Below are 18,746 nucleotides of genomic sequence, written 5' to 3' on the forward strand. Positions count from 1 at the left end.
GTTGGTCAATATCTACCAGGGCGCGGAATTTAGAAAGAATTGAAGCAGTCTGCCTTTTTTATTGTCATATTTTGTATTGATATATATCTGGTAATAAGACGAACTGGTCCAAGATTTTGCACTCACTGTGCTCAGAAGATTAAACTGCATATGTATGCAAAGCTTCAGGCCAATTTGAGGAGTCCGCTGAATCCCGAATATGGACTTGAACCTGAATATGAATGTGGTGGCAACTGACGAACGTAAAAGCATGCTGGATTCAGTAGACTCTGGTATTTTCGGTGTACTTCTACCCATTCTGATCGCAGCTGCTTATAGGATACTTTTGTCCGAACCGGATGACCCAGCCGGCTTATTCTGTATCTGTTTCACTGGAAGAGGGTAGATTAACCCACTGAACGGAAAGATGACTTCATAAAGGTAGAATGACGAAAAGGGACCATTGACGAATATTGCGCGGAACAAGAACAAAACAGCAACAACTGTTGTTCGGCGTTTGCGAATTGCGAAGAAGGGGGAGTATCCCAGCTGGGGGGATTGTGCGCGGTGGTGGAATCGGAGGGGGACGGGATCAGTCACTGTGGAGTTATTGGATACCACCACTGGCCTCGGAACTGGAAGGTACGTGCCAGAGTGATGGAGGACGCCTGGGGTTTGGGGGAAGGATCTGCATGATGTTGACAGGTTGACTGGTTTCTAAATGTCCGCACCCAATCGTGTTGCACTAGGCTGTGATTAAAGCCATGCTTTGTTTGGAGTTGGAACGCAACTTCGTAAAATTTTCTTACCTTGTTTTCTACGGCTCCAAATGCCACCATGACCACCAACCAGACAGCAAGCCACGGCAAACATGTCAATGAGGTGTTTGGAACAAACAGAATGCTGCCCTAAATAGCGTAGATAACAGCCAAATTTGGGTCAGTTATGCAAAATATGATTTGCCATCAGATTTAGTCATTGTCTGTGATCCTGGCAGTGATGTATGTTGCTGAGCATGTCATGGTGCCCTAATAGTCAAATTCAATAATTTCTTCCAGTGTGGCATTGATGCTATGATGCCCTATTAGTGTGGTGTGATAATATCTTGCCCGTAATTTTGAAAAGCTCCCTGATATTAATGGTTGTGCCCCACCTCTGCCCCAAGAATATCTCACTTAAATCTGTCATGGCTTGCAGGTCAGGTTATCAGAAGGCATATACTTCTCATCATTATCAAAATTCACAATTATGAATGGTTAGCAGTTGTGCAGTTGCCTACTTACATAGTAGAGTTTGGCATGGCCAAGGAAGCAGCTTTTGGGGCTGTGCCCTGCCATCCTGGAGGTAGCAGGAGTCCCTGCATACTGAAGACTTCTTTTGGCAGTCCAATCATCAGAAGATCTATGCTTGAAAATGAGACACTGCATGAAAATGGAATGCTGAGTATCAAAAATACTCTAGAATCTAAAGACAGAAGCCCTGTAGTAGCAATATTGGTCTGTTTGGTTGGAAGGGCCTTGTATGACCTGATTTGGCCTCCTGGATAAAGTTCTGGCTTCATCACAGAGAAGATACCAACCCATATTTCACACATGGTCCCTATGTATGTTGATTATTTCAGTATACATCTGAGGCCCTCAGGTATAAGTGCAGAATTACATGCAGTTGTATGCCTAGTGCTGGTGTAGCACCCAGCTCTCTAATCAGTGTGACATTGCAATGAGTGCAGTGGGAAGCAGGCATCATTCTGGATAGAAGAAAAGTGTTTACAACTTAAATTATTTGCAGCAAAAGGCCTGCCACTCACCATATACACCAGTGTGACATGTTGTTTGACTCAAATGAGATTGTTTAAATTTTTCATGAGTAGTTAACAGACATGCAATATTAATCCATCCAGCAATGGTAAATCCTTTCAGCACATTACCTGGTGCGAGAATATCCCTGCATTTGCCCTCCCTGCTCTCACCACCAGACAATTTCCCCACTCCCAGCTATTCTGGCCAGCATCATCCAAGTTCTGTCATGTATCACAGCCAGTGTGCTTTATCTTTGGTGTTTTATCTGAATTCATGTTGAAAATAGGCAAAATACGAAATGGCATATGGGGGTAGCCTGGGTGAATCTTGCTTTGGAATCAGTCATGTTGCAAGCATCTCCCACATTCAGAAGTCACAAAGCAAGTGGTACTACGAGTTATGTGCCTTTCACTTCTGTCCCATCTCTTGGGCATAATATGATCTTGTTCACACATGTGCAAAAGCAGGGATGCACAGACACATATTCCTAAGGTGTGTTTGATGATGATTAAACTCATCACACCTTTATGTTTCTTTGATTTTTTCATTTTTGTATTTCAATAACTCATCCTATGGATCCTATTACATAGCAACATTTCCCTTCTACCAGATACCAGGCAAGTTTTTAACATTTTGTGTTACCCTGATGCCATTTGATATCATCACTTCACTGTTGCAGCTGCCAATGTGCATGTCAATGTTGCCAATGTGGTAGGAAGACTGCATGTTAAGCTTGTTTTCAAGCCTGTCACAGGATAAGTGTTGTGCCAACCAGTGCTGACAGCAGTGGGCCTGCAGGCATGGTTTGTCTTTGAATGGACCATTCAGTCTGGTGTTCCTCCTGGAGCAAACAGCTTTGCTCTAGACTCATTGACAGCACTCTGACCAACACTGATAAGTCAAGATGGCCCACACCCCATGGCATGCAGGGTTGTCAACAACTTCTTACCAGTTTGTTAGACTGCTCTCTAGTAAGGTACCACTGTCAACTGGTTTGCCCTGGCCATAAAATGGATCAGGGAGCCATACCAGGATAGTGCCGTTTTCTGCGGCCTTCATTGTCTTTTTAAGATATCTGCATTTTGTCTGCATTTGCACTTTTACATGTGGGCTGGTACTGGTTCAAATGAAGCATTCTTCACTCCATCATATCCAGGCAGTAATGCAATCTCTCAATGAAGGTGTCTATCTTTCCTTTTCTCCAGTTATTTCATACCTAAATGCTACTGTGTGATGTAGGTGAAAAATATGTGATTTTTTCACATGGTCTTGTATTCTGGGAGCATATTATTCACAATTTACTGGATGGTATGGGTTAAAACAAGATAGAAAATGGTATAGAAGTACATTATACAAATATTCAGTGTCCTTAGGTTTGACAATGATGAAAATATTACTGTATAGCATTGCTCAGTTTTTATAAACATGATATCTGATGATAAGAAGTCATGTCGAGAGGGGGTGTCAAGTCTCTGTCAAGTTTAGATGGGGGAGGGGGAGGGGGGGGCTCTGGCTTTCAGACTGAAGAGGTCTGGGACTTCCCAGCTGGTGACAGTACTGCTCCCCATCCACCTTAAACAAGACACACCAGTTCTCACGCTTCTGTAGATCGTGCATGCTGTGTAGTCACCACTTGGCATTTGGTGGTCTGCATAGTGGGATAGTTGTAAGTGTTGGTTTTCAGGGGAAAATGAGTAAGTGCATGGTAGACTGCTTGCACGACTAATGCCAACACGTAAAGCCTCCGGGCATATCGTGTTCAGCATAAGAACTGACGTTCACCGTGTTTATCCAGTGCATTCCGTGGCATTGGCACGGCTCGTATTTTCACTATGGGTCCTGCTGGCTGTGTGATGCCCCCGCTGTCGGTGGTTGTCGGTGGATGGGACAGGGGCCAGCCGGGCGGTGCGGGCGGGCGGCGACAGCTCGGGGCCGTCCCCATACGGCTGCTGAGCGTGCGCCGATCGGCCAGCTGCGTGGGACTATTATTGGGATGGCACCTGCTGCCGAGGACGTGAGTGCCCGTTGTCACGGCTTGTGCGTCCGTCCCTGCTCCTGCATATGAGAAGTGTCCACTGGGGATGACTTGAGACAAGCGGTGAGGTTAAAGCTGTAGTTTTTAGAAGCCAGTAATTGACGGCTAATAGCTTGTGACAGCTTTTTGAAGGGAGACATTTGATCGCTGTGCGACATTTCCAAGTTGCCATTTGCTTGCCGCCGCCGTCGGTTGTCCGTCCGTCTGGTGGGCGCGTGCGTCCGCCAGCGCTGGGAGGCACGACACGGGGACGTCCGGGCCGACCTGTCTCCCCGTGCGAGACACCAGCGCACGGGCCCTATCTTGATGATAGCCTTATCCGGTCAGTAGTCTGCTCCTTTCTTCGTGTTGGGTACGACAAGCTGTTCGCGATGCGTGGCAGAAAAACGCGGTAACAAAAGGTCATGCTGCCCATGTTTGACCTTTTTATGAGGTCAGACCATGCTTCTATGGAGGCAACTGCGAGTCCCCGCTGGCATAGGTCGTCACCGTTGACCCAGGAGCGGCTCCAGAGCGACAGTGACAGTCGGGGAGCGCAGTGCGGCCGCCGCCAGCGAGACGCCGCGCCATCCGATGGACCCGGCCATCACGCGGGCGACGGCAGAGCCCGGATCGCGCCGCGTTTGCAAGGGAGCGGACGTTGGAAGCACACGCACAGCCCTCGTGGCTTATTGAACGGCTTTCGCGCACCGGCAGCCACTATACGGAGGACGGCCCGGGATGGTCAGCTACAGAGATGTGTGTTTGTCCGGACCTGCACTCTGTGGCTGGTCCATGTAGTTAAGAATGTGTTTCTTGCCCCCGTCCCCGACGCGCCATCCTTTCCTCCCACACACTGGACGGATTCCTGCTTGGGAGCATGCCACTGAATGCGTCTTGGGGCCGAGGGCCGCTTACAGGGCGCCGCCGATCCGCACGGAGCCGGCTGTGCCGTCCGGTGCGCTCCCAGCGTCGTCCTACGCTCAGGCGGTGCTGAGATGGCAGTTGCTACCCGGGTTCGCTGTTGTTCTTTTGCGGCGGTTGGAGGTAAATATTGCGATGCCGAGTCAGGAATTCCTGTGCTGGCGGCGTTGTTGACCTCGTTCCACCAAAGCTCCAGTAGGGTCGGCCGGGTGCGGTGTGCTGGCGGTAAACTCAATGCCACGCACATTGTGAGGATGGCAGCAGCCACATTTGGGGCGAGATTGAAGGAGAAGTGCGCCTGGGTGCTTCGTCCGCATGCGTTTTTTTATATTGCTCTCCGCACAAGATCAAGCCAAAGTTGGCTCTAAACCTTAGCATGAAAAGTCCAGGTACCAAACACAGCCTACTGCATGGAAGTCACACGAAGTGATATGATTGTCTAATTTCATTGAATGCGACTGCTCCTTCAATTTGCTTGCGTCGATGTTATGCATGTTGGGTCAGCTCCTCGGTTGCAGTAGAATGTCTCGATGTTAGTGTAGGTCGCTACCGTGGGTCATGGTCATGTTTGGAGTAGGGAGGATGTGGAAGTGTGATGGTATTTCATTGCGTCGCCACGCGTGCTAGAAATGTTTGCAAACATTTCATTTGCAGCCAGGGGCGGCGCAGCGGCGGGTACTGGGGAGAAGCGCTCACCTCCATCGTCCCCATCCCCCGGCCGACAGGCGTTACGAACTACGAGGTCACTGTTATGGGTTTGGAGGCACGCGGTATATTAGGAGGCCTCGTTTCTGGGACAGGAGGCTGCTTTCATGTATCAGATGGCCACCATCATACACCAACATCGTACAAGACTGCTTGGAGTTTTGTGTTTGAGGAGACGTCAAAGATAACGTTAGGTAGTATGTTCCTAAAAACAAAATGTTGACCTGGGTTATTTTCTGTCACTGACCTATTCGTACCTTAAAGAACCCAATGGGAGATGTATAATGCGGTTCCTGCTATCAATAACTTGGAAATGGTTTCTAGAAACTACTCCATACAGCAAATTCGAGAGTGAAAAAACAGGTTGGTTTTGGCCATGGTCTTGTCTTTATACATCGCCCTAGGTCAATGAACTTTGTTCATCCAAATGTTATGCTGCCTAAGAAACTGTCTCAGAGGTGTATGGCCTCGTCCAACACTCCGTTGTTACATCAGCTTAAACGCTTCCCTAGAAATTGTTTTGCTTAATCCATGGCCTGACTGACCTGCCATGGGCCAGTGACCCCACTGTTCATCTAAGTTTTCGATATTAAACGATTGGCTATTCAGTTCATACGGCTGTGCAAAGTTTGGCGCGGCTTTGCCGCACCGTTCGGAAGCCATTTTGGAAGGACCTTCGGGGGTCAAATTAACACCCCCCCAGCCCCCACCTCCCCTCCCCCCCCCCCCCCACCCGAGTGCGCGTCAAGACTTGTTGGAACTAGACTTACGCCCTCCGCGACCTCACGTATGACGTACCCGGGATCTCCCTAGGCGGCATGTTGGCTCTTGGAGCCTCGTCCACGAGTCGAGCGCTGTATCCCTGGGGCGTTCCCCAATGGCTCTTGAAACCCCGTCCGTGAGTCGAGCGCTGTATCCCTGGGGCGTTCCCCATTGGCCCTTGAAACCCCAGTCCGTAAATCGAGTGCTGTATCCCTTGGGGCGTTCCCCAATGCTCGTCATGCCCCCATATTTCCCCCCGATGTGAAACATATGGCCTTATCAAGCACGCTAGAATCCGATGCCTGCCGCTGCCATAGGCCTGCTACCTATTGAGTTTTAAGGAGCTGCTCTGCAAAGGTGCGGGGAGTGTAGCGTTAAAACTGCGCGTTTAAGAAACCATAGGCTTCGTAATGGATTTCCTGTCGTACCCGCCCTTCCTGCGAGCAGCCAAGGTGAGAGGCAGACGACGTCATACGGCCTCATCAGCCGAGTGCGTTTTAAAGCCTCACTGACGTAACGCGTGCACAAATCTGCGCTGCTGCTCTCGCTCGACTCCGTGACCAACGCCGAAAGGGTTATTGCACATGGCCTGCGGGAATCCCCTCCCTGTAAACTCTGGAGCGCGGATGGATGCCGGTGTTCGCGGACGGCCCCTGTCAGTGGCAGTCGGCGGCGCGCCAGCTGCGGCTGACGACACTCCGCCAGCCGCAGCGCCACCGGGCCGCGGCGGGCCGAGCGCCCGTGACGTCACGGGGGCCTGGCCGGCCCAGCGGCCGGCGGCGGCCGATCGGCGGCGGTCAGCCGTGCATTGCCGTGTTGAGCTTGGCATCCGTAGCTGCGATGGAATGCTGTACTTAGAGGGCATGTCACGGTCTCTCTCTCTCTCTCTCTCTCTCTCTCTCTCTCTCTCTCTCTCTCTCTCTCTCCTCTCTCTCTCTCTCTCTCTCTCTCTCTCTCTCTCTCTCTCTCTCTCTCTCCTCTCTCTCTCTCTCTCTCTCTCCTTCTCTCTCTCTCTCTCTCTCTTTCTCTCCTACTCTCTCCTCTTCCTCATCGCTCTCTCGCTCTCGCTCTCGCTCTCGCGTCTCGCTCTCGCTCTCGCTCTCGCTCTCGCTATCGCTCTCGCTCTCGCTATCGCTCTCGCTCTCGCTCTCTCTCGCTCTCTCTCGCTCTCGCTCTCTCTCGCTCTCGCTCTCGCTCTCTCTCGCTCTCGCTCTCTCTCGCTCTCGCTCTCTCTCTCTCTCTCTCTCTCTCTCGCTCGCTCGCTCGCTCGCCTCACTCTCCCTCTGTCTCTGTCTATCTCTTTCGTCTTTCCTCGCGTATGGTCTTCGGCCGCTCGTTTCTCCAATGATGCATGTATCCTGCCTCAGCAGGATTTTACCTTCGGGGACCAGTTGTTCAGAGGCTTTGCCGCGTGCGTATTTATTATTTGTCGATATTTCCACCAACGAACAGCATTAACCCATGTGACCCATCAATATCTACTGGCGGAAGTCGTGTGGAGTGTATAAAGGACGGTGGGCCATATAGCTTGTAGACATATAAATCGTTGTCTGCGCAATTCTTATAACTAGGCGTGGGTTGGATTTAAAGAACGTCATCATAGCCTTCTTTCTTTCTTACGTTAAGTTGCAATCATAAAACGATGGATTGCACATGCTGCACATTGGTGCTCATGAATCGATGTAGACGTCAAAGCGATCTGCTGAAAATTCGATGGACAGATCGTTGTCACGTTTTTTATCTTGACCCTGGGATTCCTTGTACTTCTCATAAATCCTGAAAATGTGTGGTCCCCCTACTGCCGTTTCTCGACAATGAGGGAGTACCGCCGAGCCTAAAGCCATCGAAACATTTGAAGCATGGCACTCGCCATGCCCCACTGACGCCAGACCTGTTTCCAGCATTGTCATCCATCCTGGAAATATCGTAGTGTTGCGTTCGTTCTGAGCGCTGTGGGCAGGGGCGCTCGGCCGTCCCTGGGTCTCTGGCCGGGTCCTGATCCGCAGCCGGCCGGCCGGCCGCTCGCTCGCCGGCCTTGGCGACCGTTACCGGGGGAGGGGGGCCTGCTGTGCGTGCGGCGTCTGCCCAGCGACCGGCCGCCTCCGCCGCCGGCAGGGCAGGGCTAACCCAAGCGCCGGCTGCACCGGCTCCGGGCGAGTTTCGGCGCCGGCGCGGCGGCGTGCGTGGCTCTGGCCGGCCGGCCGGTCGGGCGTTCTGACGAAATGTGCCGGCCGGACCGCTCAGCTGCGCGGCCTGGGGGCGGTGCTCGGCCCCGGCCGGGGCGAGCGCCGCCCGGCCGTCGGGGGCGGGGCCTCTGCCTCCCTCTCTCCCGCCAGCAGCTGTGCTGACGCGGAGCGCAGCGCTGCTGCTGGTGAATGGCCGCTAGCGGAGCACGCTGACGTTAAGTGTTTGAGCCTTGATGCTCCTTGTCCTCTGCATCCGAATTGCGCGCGGTAAATGAGCACTGGTGGCACTGGTGACTGAACAGCTTCCCGCTGGCGTTTTGAGCGGTAGAGCCGTGGTTCCGTTTCATGTCAGGATACATTACATCATTTCACGTTTCGAGTGTTGTCGCACCGACTCTTGGCGGCTTTCTGTGCCAGAGCACATCATCGGTAGGTTGAACATATTTATTGTTTAAGGCAGCGGGGCGGTACAGAACGTTTTTGGTCCTGGCGTTGGCCTTAACCGCACGTTTCTGAGCATTTGTTTATTTTGGTGTGCGTTGTACATTCGTACTGGAATCTGGGTTTGCTTACCATTGTCCGTCGCACACTAAACACTGTTCGGCACTCACTGTGCAGGTTATTTACATTTGGCCTCGGCCCCTGGGCACCGTTATACGATAGCATTGAACATAGGATGGCTCGTGGAGCCCCGCCAGCTTGAGTCACGTGACACCCCAGCTGCCGCTCGAGTTGCTATCTACGACGTACATTGCTTGATGGGTTAGATATAAGCCTAACAGCCGGAAGGCTCGGTTCCCGGAATGCTGCGCTGGGCGTGGCATGCCCTGTGGTCTGGTGATGGTCCGCCCAAAACGACGCATCCTCCAGAGCCCAGCCGTGGCCAGCCGGACCTACCGACTGCAGTGCGCGACCAACTGCAGACTGGCTGGCATTCATCGTGCGCTCAGTCGTGCTAGTACATACCGGATCAGCGCAGCCCAATCCAGCCCAATCCGGCGTTATCCGGTTCGTCCTAGGGCCTGTTCTCGGTTGTCAAATGCGAGCAGGTTTCTCGTTTGGTGAACCTCAGTTAATGACCAAGTTACCTGTGACGTATCGCCACACTTTCCTCGCTGAAGCCCATTATTCCTTCGTTGCTGAGCAGCCGCTAAGCTTGACAATTTTGCTCAGATGTATCAAGCGACAAGGTTCTTTGTTGTTCGAAAATATCCTTGCAAGATAGGGGCTTACCACAGCCGGTCAGGTTATGCACGTGACGTAGTCACCGCGGCGAACGGAGTCGCTGGGTGTTCTAGATATGTGAACAGGCCCGGCTCGGCTCGGCTCGGATGGGCTGCGGTTTGGCGGCAGACAGCCGCGTGAGTCGGTGTTGAGCTCTGTGGACTTTGGCCGCTGCGAGAGCGCGGGCCGCGCGGGAACCAAACACGGACCTTCCTGCCCCCCCCCCCCCCCCCCCCCGCCCTTGGACCCAAGACGCTGGCAGCAACAGACGGCATCGTCTGCACGGGGTATTGATCGAGCTCGTGACCACGGGACGGGTCAATATACACCGGGACTGGCGCTGTCCGGGCCAGCTCAGCTGGATATATGTTATTCCTGTCATAACTTACCATAGCGCACGTGTCAGCCCACCGCTCAGCCCAGAGGTCGCGATGTACTCTCACGTAGTTGAAGTTCTGTCAGACCACTGTTCCCATGCCCTTGGCGTACACTTGCGTGATCAACTTGTGGTGCAAATTTGTGAAAACTCGGCATTTTTTATTAGCAATAATGCCAGATAGTTACGTGCCCCGCCTGTGCGTGGCAGTTACAGTTTGAAATCGACGACTGGACCCCGAACTGCGCTTACGAATCTCTCCCCATAATATAAAAAATCGAGGCATAGGTGTGTATGCGCACGTTGCCGTATATATCAATACATTATGGCAACCAACACATGATGAGAAACACATGGCAGCAATCATCCCTCCCTCATACCCAAAGCCAATTTCACAAAGCACTGGCGGACCACATCATGCGTGAGTCCAGCCACGCAACCATATTTGTCAGACAGCCCGATTTAACCTACATCAATTCCGTTCCGTTACGTTATTGCTTGTTGGCACGCATTGGTAAAACTAAGACATATTCATCGCAAAGGTTTTAGCGGTGAGGTTCACAGATGTTCTCAATGCATTTTGTTGACCCTGAGCAGCACTCCCGGGCCTGCAAGCAACTAGCTGGGCTGACAGTTGGAGTTATCTGGAGCAATGCTGCGTCGACTAAACAAAGTTTGCACGCAAAAAAAAAACACGTGTCTCCAACGATCCCGGAGGCGAACCCACGTCATCAAATGGATCTCCGATGTTCTCCGTATCGCCTGTCTGTGGTACTGACCGTGTAGCCCTGGCCAGTACTGGTCATGTTCATATCGCAATTCTGATCATATCCCCTGTCTGGCACTGAGCCACCGTCAGTGCAGCCGTATCCGGTGCAGGCCGTGCCTCTACCGGGCACTGACCCCGCCCCCTCTCGCATCCATGTGGTGTGCCCGCTGGCGGGTGCTGACCACGTGTCTGCTGTCCGGTGCTGACCGCCGTGTTCGCTGTCCAGTGGTGATCGCCGTTTCTGCTGCGCGGTACTAATCACGTGTCCGCCATCCAGTCCTGACCACGTGTCCGCTATCCGGTGCTGACCATGTGCCCATTGTCCGATGCTGATCGCCATGTCCACTCTTCGGTGCTGACTGCTATGTCCGCTGTCCGGTGTTGATCACATGTCCGCTGTCTGATGCTGACTGCCATGTCCGCTGTCCGGTGCTGACTACTATGTCCGCTGTCCGGTGCTGACCGCTGTGTCTGCCGCCGGCAGGCTGGCTCCCATCCTGCACGCGCCGGTGATGAGCAGCCTGAACGATGTGATGCTGCGCGCGGTGCGGCTGAGCGAGCCGAACATGGCGCGGCCGCCGGACCCGGGCGCCGCCGCCGCCAAGGAGGCCATCCACTCGGGACACTTCATGGTGTCCAACTTCGAGCGCGAGGAGGAGGAGGAGGAGGAGCGGCTGAACGCGCCCATCCTCGACGACGGCTGCTCGGGCGACAGCGACAGTCTGGTAGGCGAGATGGCCGCGCAGGACTCACCCGGCTCGGTGCAGAAGCTCAGTATCGACGGCACGCTCACCAAGCTGTTCAACACGCTCACAATCGCCTACAACGAGCAGATCACCAACCCGCGCTGGAACATGTTCAAGGGCATGAAGCTCAACATGAAGGATAAGATCCGATTGAACAACGTGATCTGGCGCTGCTGGCACATCCAGTTCGTGAAGAAGCAGAACCGCGGCGTCTGCCACTTCGCGTCGTCTGCCGAGGGCGAGCAGCACAAGCCCGTGTCGGTGGTGCTCGAGGGTAAGTACTGGAAGCGCAAGCCGGAGGCCGTGACGGCCGAGTACAAAAAGTGGCGTCTGTTCAACAAAAATCGCGTGGAGCGTCAGCGGGCGCGCGCGCTGGGCTTCATCAGCCCGCTGCCGCCGCCCGACTGGTCCGCCTCGTTCTGCGGCTCGCTGGAGGCGGGCACCGACGACATGGACCTGACTGACTTCTCCGACGGCCTCATGGACATGCTGATGCAGCAGCCGTACACGTTCCCCAATCCGCGCGAGATCCGTGTCGGCGTGGCCGACTTCATCCAGCCGAGTCTGGTGCAGCTGCAGCCCAACCTCAGCGATATGGACTTCATGGACACGCTGGAGCCGCTGCAGGACTGGCTGTGCAGTCGGCTGCCGACGGTGGACGAGGAGCCTTTACCGGTGCCGGCCGAGCCGCCGCCGCTGCCGCCTCCTCCTCCACCGCCGCCGTTGTCGTCGTCGCTCGGCTTGTCCGACCCGATGGTGGTGGAACCGGCGCTGATGGAGCGCCCGCCGCCGCCGCCGCCGGCGCCGCCGACGCCGCCGACGCCGCCGGCGCCGCAGCGGCTGCCACAGCAGCTGGTGGCACCCGCGCAGAGCCTGGGCTTCGCGCCGGCTGTGGTGGTCACCTCGGCGGCGGCGACCATGGCGCAGATCGCTGTGCTACCGGCGGCCGGCGCCGTGTTCGCCGCGCCCACGCCGCAGCCGTCGCGACCGGAGGTGCGGCCGCGCGCTCTGCCGACGCTGGCGGCACGGCCGCCGGAGCCGCCGCCGCTGGTGCGGCGTCGCTCGCTGACCGAAGTGCAGCGGGCGCGCGCCGCCGGCGCCATGGAGCGCTCGGTTAGCGATTCGTCGGGCGTGCGGCGCGCGCGCGGCCTGCTGGGCCTGGAGTCGGCCCCGCCGCCGCCGCCGCCGCCGCAGCCGCCGCCGCAGCCGCCGTCGCTGCCGCCTCAGCAGGTGACGATGCTGTCCCAGCTGCTGACGCCGAGCCGCACGGGGCAGATCAACGCCGGCGCGCTGGCGTCTATCGCGGCGGTGGCGGGACCGGTCAGCTCGCCGCCGCCGCGGCAGCCGTCGCCGGCCGGCGCCGCGCTCGGCTTCTCGCTGCCGAGTCCGCCGCGCCCGGTGGCCTCTCCCCCGGAGCCGGCCGGCCGCGGCGTCTACAAGGAGCACCGGCGCGCCTGCCACATCAACGCCGAGCAGAAGCGGCGCGGCAACATCAAGAGCGGGTTCGACGTGCTGTACAGCCTGGTGCCGACGCTGCGCAGCAGCAGCAGCGCCAAGGTCAGCAAGGCGGCCATGCTGCACCAGGGCGCCGACTACATCAGCGAGCTGAAGACGGAGCGTTCGCGGCTGCAGGTGAGATGTGAACACTTCCTGAGAGTTGGGGGGGGGGGGGGGGCGTACGAGGCGGTGTTGAAGTGACTTGTAGGCAATGACGTGCGGTTATTGTTCGCGTTTTTTTTTACAGGCGGATTTGGCTGCCCCCATGCCCCCCTCCCCTTAATCTGTGGTCCCGGGCGGTGCGCAGAGCGAGGGTGGGCCAGGGATGGCGCGCTGCCAGACTATAAACACCGCTGCTGGTCGTGCCTTTTTGGGTCGGTGTGCAGGTGACTCTGGTGGAGACACCAAACATTATGAATTGTCACCGGGAAACCCAGATTGCTGCAGATCTGAGTGGTGGCACATTTCGAAGTAGCGTGCTATCGCACTGTTTGCGCTAACCACCTGCTAGGCTGGGTGCTACGTGACCGCGCAGTCGAAGCGCCCAAAAGCTCCAATGCTTGGCTGACTGCTTCTGGGCCAATGCACGTTTAGAATTCCATGAAGTAAGCAGTGCTCTCACGCCGTGCGTCAGTCCCCTTCCTAACTGAAACACAACGCCGATATACACACAACAGCGGATAGCAACACTGCAGATATTTGACCGGGTGTTGTGTGGGATATCACCCTGAGCTGGCGGAAGTTAAACAAAGGTGTGTCACTCTGTTGAACTTTGTCATTTGCAGCGTCTTCCTGTTGACGGCAGCCGTCTCAATCGGATGTCTTATCGTGCCGAGATAGGATCAGTGTGGAGTATGCTGCTGTGTGCAGGAGATATGGCTGAATGGACGAAGTCACAGAAGTCCCGATGACAGAGCCGCACTGATGTTAGTGACCGCCGCGGACGGGATTGGCGCCGATGTCGGTCCGGCTGGAGACTGACGCTGATGCCGGTCCTAGTGCCGGCTGGCGGCTGACGCTGATGTCGGTCCGGCTGGAGACTGACGCTGATGTCGGTCCGGCTGGAGACTGACGCTGATGGCGGTCCAAATGGAGACTGACGCTGATGGCGGTCCGGCTGGCGACTGGTGCTCATGTCGGTCCAGCTGGAGACTGACGCTGATGGCGGTCCGGTTGGAGACTGACGCTGATGGCGGTCCAAATGGAGACTGACGCTGATGGCGGTCCGGCTGGAGACTGGCGCTCATGTCGGTCCAGCTGGAGACTGACTGCTGATGGCGGTCCGGCTGGAGACTGACGCTGATGGCGGTCCAAATGGAGACTGACGCTGATGGCGGTCCGGCTGGAGACTGGCGCTCATGTCGGTCCAGCTGGAGACTGACGCTGATGGCGGTCCGGCTGGAGACTGACGCTCATGTCGGTCCGCCTGGCGGCTGACGCTGATGTTGGTCCGGCTAGAGATTGACGCTGATGTCGGTCCGGCTAGAGATTGACGCTGATGTCGGTCCGGCTGGCGGCTGACGCTGATGTGAGCCGTTCACTTTCCGGCAGGCGGAGGCAGAAGATCTGAAGCGCGAGATCGAGCGGCTCAACCAGCAGATCAACAACTGTCAGGCCATGCTGCCAGCCACCGGCGCGCCGGTGAGGAGCCGAGAGTCCGGCACGCTGGCACCCGCTCGACTCCGGTCCGGCCTGCCGGCGGGGCTGCCGAGCTTTGGAATGTGGACGAACTGATAGAAATCGGCGTTGCTTGGCTGACGTTGGACACTTTCCGACGTTAATTTGCGGCGCAGGAGTTTGAACTGTGGAATGACCTTGCCGACCTTGTGGTCGAATGCTGCACACTACTGAGGCTAACTGAAAGCTAACCTTGTCAGAAAATGTGATGCCTCAGTTGAGAATCGAACCGGCGCAGTGACGTGTCCCTATCCGACCGCGCCAGTCACTCATACGTAGACGAGTCCGGTCTATAACTACCATTCCGCCGGAGCGTGGCTGTGTTGGGGGCGGTGCTAAATTTTGAAAGTCTATTGGAAAATGACGACACTGCTAAACAGCGCCAGTAAGACTTGTGTATACTGTTTGTTGTTGTCGAAATGCCCCGTGAGTATAACATTTTGCGAAATAAAATTTTGGGCATCGTATCATACGGCGCATGACGTCGCGTCGTCATTGTCATGCGGCGCGTGACGTCACATCCAATCAGACGCTAGCTGGCAGCAGTGGTCTGATCTGGCCGTCGGCCGCCAGTACTATCTTGGAATTAGCTGATGAACTAATTGCACTCATATTCATGTTCGAAATCGTTTTAGGCCGTAATAAGGATACAGTTGTAAATATTTATGTGCAGACTAGTTTGTCTATCTTGCTGCTCAACCCTTGTAAAAGCGAGCCTGGCTCTTAATCTTGCAAGTAAGCAAATACCTTGTGCACCGTTGTTAGGGGGGATGACATCATTTACGAGCCTGTGGGCGTGTCACGCGCATACCGGCCACTTGTTATGTGCCCATGTTTTCGGCACGTATATAATGTATAAGCGCGTGTGTCATGCTTTGTTATGCCCGTCCGTGAAGGCTTGCTTACTCTGTTAGCATCGATTCGTTTCATTCCATCGTCCCTTTCAGCCTGCTGCATTCCTCTTCACTGTGCCCCGCGCTCTGTTTGTGGGCGTGCTCCAGCCCGGTTGACACGTGACCTGTCCCAGCTGACCGGTGCCTGGCGTCCCTGTCCAGGTGACGCGGGCCCGCCAGAGCAAGACCCAGGAGATGTTCGAGGACTACATCCGCGAGCGTACGCTGCAGAACTGGCGCTTCTACGTGTTCTCGAAGCTGCTGCCGCCCCTGCTGGAGAGCTTCAGCACCACGGTGTCGACGTCCAACCTGGACGAGCTGTGCCGCACGGTGCTGGCCTGGCAGGAGCAGAGCTGCGGACTGGTGCAGTTTCGGCCGCGCGCCACCACCGCCCTCTGCGAGCTCTCCAAGACGACCAGCATCCTCAGCGACCCGGCCCGGCTGCCCATGGAGGCGGTCAACGCCGTGACGCGCCTGCGCCGGCCGTCGGCGAGCGGCGAGGAGGCCGAGCTGACGCGGCAGCCGAGGAACGACGCCGTCTGACGCGCCGACCGACGCCGGACGCCGCCGGACGGACGGCGCCGCCCGCTGTCGGTGGGCCCGGACCCGGGCCGGGCGAGGGCGAGCCGGCCGGCCGCTGGCTGGACGCCGTGACTCGGCTGCGACTCGCGACCGTGGCAGCCGTCGCGCGCACACCAGAGGTCCGCCCACCCGCAAGCCGCCGCCGCACATAACAGGCTGACTCAACCTGAAGACATTGTTCAAGTACAACACGTCGGACGCGGGCGCGAGCGTGGCCGCGTCGGCGCAGTGCCTGCGGCGACGACCGCAGGGTGCGGAGAGCGCCGCCGCGGCACCGGCGCGCCTGCGGTGTAGAGTAGCGCGCCCGGCGGGCCGGCGTCAGCCGGTGCCGGGGTCCGGCGCGTTTTTTGCAACACGCACGGCGCCGGGCAGCTCGCCGGGCGTCTCCCGTTTAGCGGAGTCCGGTCCGATGCGGCGCAGCGCCGGGCTCGCGCCCGAGCCGCGTAAAGTGCCGCCGAGCCGCGCCGTGGCGCGGGACGGCCGTGCCGGTCGGTGTGGGCAGGTGTTGAGAGGAGTGCTGGCGCGCCAGCGGGCTCCTCACACCTCGCCGCTCTGCTAGCCAATGCTGCCAAAACGGGATCGCGGCCGGCGCGTCGCGCGACGTTTAATGGCAGAGCTTTTGTCCGGAATGTCACCCTTCGCGGTGGCGCCGTTTCGACCCATCCGCCCGGTGACTCCGTTGCACCCGTCAGCTTTGGATTGTGGCGCATTGTTCTGAGTTTGTGTTCAGGACAGTGCTTGATTGGCTGGGCTTTTGCCGACGTGATTGCGCTGCCGGAGATGCGACTCGACGCTTGGGGTGGGGAGGCGTCTGGAGACGGCGTTCTTGTATCTTTTTGCCCGTTACCCCGCGTCCATGCTGGTCGCGACGTATTAACCAGATCTTTTCTCCTTGTTTTGCATGCCGCCATTGTACTGTGCAATATGAGGGGTGTGCGCCGGCCGGCTGCCTGCTCTGGTGGCGAGGGCGACCCGCGCAACCGGCCGCACCTGTAGAGAATATATTTTATGAACGCTCGGTCGTAGGTGCGTGTCGCCACCCGCGGGCGGTGCCGGCGACTCCTGCAGAGTGCGGCGCGTGTCCCGGGGCCCGGGCACCGGCCTTCAGAAGCTGGCGGCTGTTGGCTGGCGGTGGAGTCCAGGAGGAGTGGTGCTGACGGCTGGCGCCGGCGCCAGGCTGGGTTCCGCCGCCGCGGCCGGCTGGTGTTTCCCACCACTATCAGGGTCGGCCCGGTACCCGTGATACCGCCCGATGCAGAGGCACCCCAATCGATGCGCGCGCGCGTCACGCTACTTAAGCTGCGGCGATGACCGTCCGTGCCACGGCCTCTGCGCCAGCACCGAGCCGCAGCGACGGCGTGACGGTCGACTGACCCGTCACCAACGTTGCGGCAACCCCGCACAGCGTCCTCCAACAGGCTAGCTTGGGTGGTCGCCGTTGTCAATGGGTATTGCATAAAGCGGATAGCGCTATGTAAGAACGTTCCCGAGCGATATCGATGTTTGTGACACCGTGTAGCCGAGCGAGGGGACGCGGCGGCTGGCCCGTCACCATGGACGGCTCCGACTATCTAAAAAATGGATAAACATGCCACGTCACGGGTTGAGGCCTCGATAATGACCGGTTGCCGCCCGTTCGCAACAGCGCCGTAATTAATTCTGTCGGCGTGGCAGCAGGGCTGCAGCGAGGTGCCGCAGTCACTGGCAGCTTCGCGGAAGCCCCGCCGCGAACCGGAACGCATCCGTCCGTGGCGGCCGGGCGCTGCCCAGTCCGGCGGTCCGGACCCGCCGCTGGCCGCCCCGGCCGGCGCCGACTGTCACCACGGTGAAAGCGGGCGGCCGGGGCCGGGCTGGCTGCAGAGGGAACGGGCGTCGCCTACAGGACGCGCCGGTCTGGCCGGGCTGCAGGCGGCGGCGCCGCGCCACCCGGGACGGCTGACGGACGGCACGCACGCACAGCGGCCACCCTCCGGCCAGCCTGCTGGCGCACAGCAGATGCGGCGGGGTCGGTAGCGTTTTAGGGACACTGGCCGGGTCGGCGAGGTGGCGCAGCCGCCCGGAAAGGATGGGTGCTATGATGTGACCCCATCCCTTGTTTGGAAATGTACGGCAGGACTCGCCGCCATCACCTCGCACAAACTTAAAAGTCCGGAGGCTTTGGTTCCCTGGGACCCCATTCTTGGTCCCAGACGACCAATAATGGAGTCCCTGTGGCTCAAACTCGCGACCGAAACGGGACATCGTTCTGGCACGGTCGGATTCGCACATGAGCATGCGGTGCCCATGCATGCGCGGCGTGCATGCTCCTCGTGTGGGTGGACTCCCAGCTGCATAAGATTTCATCATTGGTCGCGACACAAATCGGCCAAGAAGATTCCAGTGACGCCTCAGTGGATAAACAGATCCCCTCATAGCTGCCACAGTGAGCCGAATCGGTTACACCGCCGCCGCCCTGGACGTGAAAAAAGCGCTGCACAGGGCCGATCGCAGGCATTCAGTTGGGGCGGCCTGTCTCAGCTCGGTTGTCATGCGCTAGACGTCTGTGTACTGGAGCCGATCATTTTCTGAGCAGCCCACGGTGTACTCAAACCACACCTCTCCTGCCCGTTGCCT

At 57.2% G+C, this 18,746-nt stretch overlaps 1 protein-coding gene across 1 annotated transcript; it reads left to right on the forward strand.

Moving 5' to 3' along the window:
* Positions 1 to 502: 502 nt before the first annotated feature.
* On the forward strand, positions 503 to 17,151 carry LOC119099376 (MLX-interacting protein). The gene is made up of 5 exons (XM_037222516.1): positions 503 to 621; positions 11,223 to 12,440; positions 12,870 to 13,116; positions 14,533 to 14,622; positions 15,714 to 17,151. Exons 2-5 carry the CDS (start codon positions 11,251 to 11,253, stop codon positions 16,092 to 16,094), a joined length of 1,908 nt encoding a protein of 635 aa, XP_037078411.1. The 5' UTR covers positions 503 to 621; positions 11,223 to 11,250; the 3' UTR covers positions 16,095 to 17,151.
* The last annotated feature ends 1,595 nt before the right edge of the window (positions 17,152 to 18,746 follow it).

The sequence above is a fragment of the Pollicipes pollicipes genome, unplaced genomic scaffold, assembly GCF_011947565.3.
Source record: "Pollicipes pollicipes isolate AB1234 unplaced genomic scaffold, Ppol_2.1 Scaffold_2555;HRSCAF=2994_pilon_pilon_pilon, whole genome shotgun sequence".
In the NCBI taxonomy this organism is placed as follows: domain Eukaryota; kingdom Metazoa; phylum Arthropoda; class Thecostraca; order Pollicipedomorpha; family Pollicipedidae; genus Pollicipes; species Pollicipes pollicipes.

Bases quoted from the DNA above. Each gene is read 5' to 3' on its own strand.
- LOC119099376 (XM_037222516.1), top strand. From the start codon at position 11,251: ATGAGCAGCCTGAACGATGTGATGCTGCGCGCGGTGCGGCTGAGCGAG. The intron at 12,441-12,869 runs GTTCGCCGCGCC...CTCGCTGCCGAG, and splicing joins CTACCGGCGGCCGGCGCCGT to TCCGCCGCGCCCGGTGGCCT. The intron at 13,117-14,532 runs GTGAGATGTGAA...ACTTTCCGGCAG, and splicing joins CGGAGCGTTCGCGGCTGCAG to GCGGAGGCAGAAGATCTGAA.